General features: G+C 47.0%; 1 protein-coding gene across 1 annotated transcript; it reads right to left on the reverse strand.

The window, feature by feature from the left end:
• Positions 1-2,676: 2,676 nt before the first annotated feature.
• Positions 2,677-3,027, reverse strand: Prr9 (proline rich 9). Its single transcript, XM_036191591.1, has one exon. It carries the CDS (start codon positions 3,025-3,027, stop codon positions 2,677-2,679), a length of 351 nt encoding a protein of 116 aa, XP_036047484.1.
• Positions 3,028-3,629: the final 602 nt, after the last annotated feature.

Consider the following 3,629-nt stretch of genomic DNA (forward strand, 5'->3'; position numbering starts at 1 on the left):
GCATCTTTCCCCTTTGAAAGGCTTCAGTACACATGTAGTCAGCTGGGGCAATCTGGCTGTCATATGGTTGGGTTTAGCTGTCCTCATGGCCTCTGGGCTTTGTGAGCATGGATTGCAAAGCCTGGGTCAGAGCTCTGTGACCACAATACCCTGTGTAAGTTCCCATGACAGCTAGATGAAGGCTTTGCTGGCAGCTTGGCGTCTGCTCTCCTATCTGCAATCTGCATCCTGGTACCCTTCCCATCACTGAGGCCTCCCCTGTAATCACCAGCCTCTTCCCCTATCTGATGTGGTTGGACTGTCCCTGCTCATTAGCCCCGCACTTCCTCTCAAAGTCTGGGTATCTGATCTCGGATTCCAATGTGTGCCTTTAGTGTTAGTGAACAAAGACCTCTGCTATACTTCAGCCAAGCTAGAGACACAGTTGTGAAATTTGTCAGCCCAGCAGAAGTGTCAATGATAGGTCTTTTGAGGACCTTTTTGCAAGATTCATCTGGGAACCAGCTAGGCCCTGGAGATCAATGGAATTTTATTCTCAGTATGGAAAATGGGTGAGAAAAAATTATTCAACTAGCCACTGGGGCAAGATAACTGTAATTCTGGCACTGGGGGGATGTTCAGGGACTTGAGAGGTCCAGGGGAGTTTGGGAAAAAGCTGTTGGTGAGAGTGGCTGGCAGAAAGCTAGCTGCTGGCTTTGCATGGGGATACTAACCACTTGGCTCACCATTTCTCCAGTACCTGGCAGAGTGCCTGGCATGTGGAAAATGATTGGGTATTGCCTATAAGGATGATAGATCATTGAAAAGACAGTTCCCCCAAATCTCCCTTGAGTGTCATATGCACTTTTGTCAGGCCAATAGGGTCTATAGACAGGAGTCAGAGTGACCTGGGTTAGAATTCTGAACTATGGGGCCCTAAGCAAGGTCAAGCATGCTCCTCAACAGAGGGTAGCTGACCTCCCTGAAGCTGTGTGAGGATCTTGTTGAGAATGTGCACAAGGCTCAGGACTTGTCCAGGACCACACTCACATAATAACATAAGATTCCACAAGACCTCTTGAAGCTTTTCCTCAAATTCTGTCACATCTGTGTCTTATTCTAGAAAATATTTAAGTTTGAGAGACTAGTATGATTCATGTGTCAGGAGGTCCTCAGTTGAGTTAAGCAGCTGGGACATCGACTCCACATGACCTCCCATTTCCTTCTCTCAAGATCCAGTAGAGAGGAGGTGGGGGATGGATAAGGAGCTTCTGTTCTGCTCTGAGGACAAGCCTTGACACATCCCCATAGGCCAGGTCAGGGCACTCAAGAAGAAGTAGCCTTTGGCTCTTTCATGCCCGCCCAGCATTTTCTTGTCCCTTTACATAAGTTCACAGCTTTGTTTTGTTCTTAGGTGAGGAAGCACTGGGACAAAGCCAGGTCACCTAGGTTGGATTTACTGAAATCTGTCCAGATGGCAGGGCAGACATGTTGGCACTCAAGATTGTGTTCATCTCAGAGACACCTTTCTTTCTCTCGGAGATGTGTAGCTGTCCATGGGTTTATTTGGGGTACCTCTTCTGCACAATTTTCTACCCTCCATTTTAATTCTTTCCTCTGGAAACCAGGCCAAAGAGCAAATAGACTACAGTGCAAAGAACCTGGGCCTGAGGTTCTCACCATGGGAAGGTCTCAGCTTTTTACTGTGTTGTCTCATATGGGAAGTGTGTGTGTGTAGATGAGCCTGGAGAGGCTCTGAGCAGGTTGGTCTATGTGATCGAAAGGAGATCTCTCTCTGTCTCTGTCTTGTGCATCTGTGAGATGTGTTTTCATTCTTTTCCCAGATTCCCTTCCAAAAGGAGGCTATCATTGCCATAGAGACAGCAGAGATAAGGATGGGACACACACACACACACACACACACATCACTTCAGGGGTCAGCCTTAGGAACAGCTTTATTATATATTTTACTTTCACCAAGGAGAGGAAGGCAAGGGAGCTGGGGACAAACCAACTCCTGTCACAGAGACACAAACTAAAGACTATACATGGCATCCAAAGGACCCTCAAACCACATGGTTCAAAGCAGACCATCCACGAAGCACAAAGACTGACAGAGATCCCAAGATCCCAAGATCCCAACGTGTGTTTCCTTACTGCCTGTTTGAATTCAGTCTTTTAAAACAGTTTTACAAAGCCCAGACCACAATCCAATGTCCAATCATATTTTGTTAGGATGCAGAAACAAAGTTACACCCTTTTTGATTTGGTAGCACCACTGACCTCTTCTTAACACCTGCTGTAGTGGTGATACCTAGAATAAAGCCATTAAATTCAGGTTGCGTTGAGGCTTGAGAGATGAACAGAGGCATCCTTGGTCAATATGTACCAAGGGATAGTTGAACTTTTGCCTCAAGAGAGCTGTGTTAGGCTTTGGTGGTCTCCCTGGATAACCACACCACTCCTGTATTCGAGACCGTCCACCAACTGCAGAGAAGAGTACTCATTCACAGAGGTTGGGAAGATACAGAGAACTATCTTCAGAGGCACAGACCAGGCCCTGAAATCCTGAGGAAGTCAGGAGACAAGAAGGTGTATTATACAGAGATACCCACAGGAGAAGGTCACCAGAGTGGGGACTGGGATTAGATTTTCTTCTGTCGACCATCTTCTTGACTCCAGATGGCATATGAGCAGCTACTTTCCCTTGCCCTGGGATGAACACTTCTCCTGGAGCTTCTGTGGGAACTCCTCCACGCATTTTGTTTGGGCTAGCTCCTGACATGGCTCCGCACACTGAGGCAGGCACGGGTCTTGGCTTGGAGGTAGGCATGGGTCTTGGCCTTGCTGTGGGCAGCTTCCTTGGCTTATCTCCTGGCACTGAGGATCACATGCCTCCTGAGCTTGGAGTGGACATTTATCTTGGCAGGGGTCCTGACACGAGGGAACACACCCTTCCTCAGCTTGTGCCTGGCACTTTTCTTGGGTCTTTTGAAGACATGGAGGTGGCACACATGGTTGCTTGCACTGTTGATCACTGAAAGACATCTTGGGTGATTTGAAGAGCCTGAAAATAAACAGAAGATTTGAGATGTTTTGCACTCAAGGTACCAGATTGGGAAGTAGGAAAGGTATGTGTGGATGTGGAAGATTGAGAGGGAGATGGGGGAGAACATAATTAACTCTAAGATTGTTCTCTCTCTCTCAGAGCTGAGAATCAAACCCAGGGACTTGTACTTGCTAGGCAAGTGCTCTACCACTGAGCTAAATCCCCAACCCCTATCTCTTTCTTTTATATCTCTAGCTCAGCTCCCTCTGACAGCTGTTTCCAAGATGAAAATGTTCTCCTGATTTTTGTCTGGATAGGCACAAGCTGAAAACCTCAGTCCTACCACACAATTGAACTAATAATTAAAAAAAAAACCAGCTACAATATATTAAACAGAATGCATGCATGAGATAGTTAAAGTGGTCCAAGAATGGCAAGCTGTCTAAAAAAAAATAGTAGAAAGTATAGTCTAAGATAGGAACAGAAGAGTGGCCTCAAAGAGATGGAACATCAGGGAGGGAAAGAGGGAGTGAGGGAGGGAGGGAGAGAGGGAGGGGAAGGGAGAGGGAGAGAGGGAGGGAGGGAGGGAGGGAGGGAGGGA

Source organism: Onychomys torridus, chromosome 6 (genome assembly GCF_903995425.1).
Source record: "Onychomys torridus chromosome 6, mOncTor1.1, whole genome shotgun sequence".
In the NCBI taxonomy this organism is placed as follows: domain Eukaryota; kingdom Metazoa; phylum Chordata; class Mammalia; order Rodentia; family Cricetidae; genus Onychomys; species Onychomys torridus.

What these genes read in the sequence shown, in the direction of transcription:
- Prr9 (XM_036191591.1), bottom strand. Translation starts at nt 3,027, where the DNA reads ATGTCTTTCAGTGATCAACAGTGCAAGCAACCATGTGTGCCACCTCCA.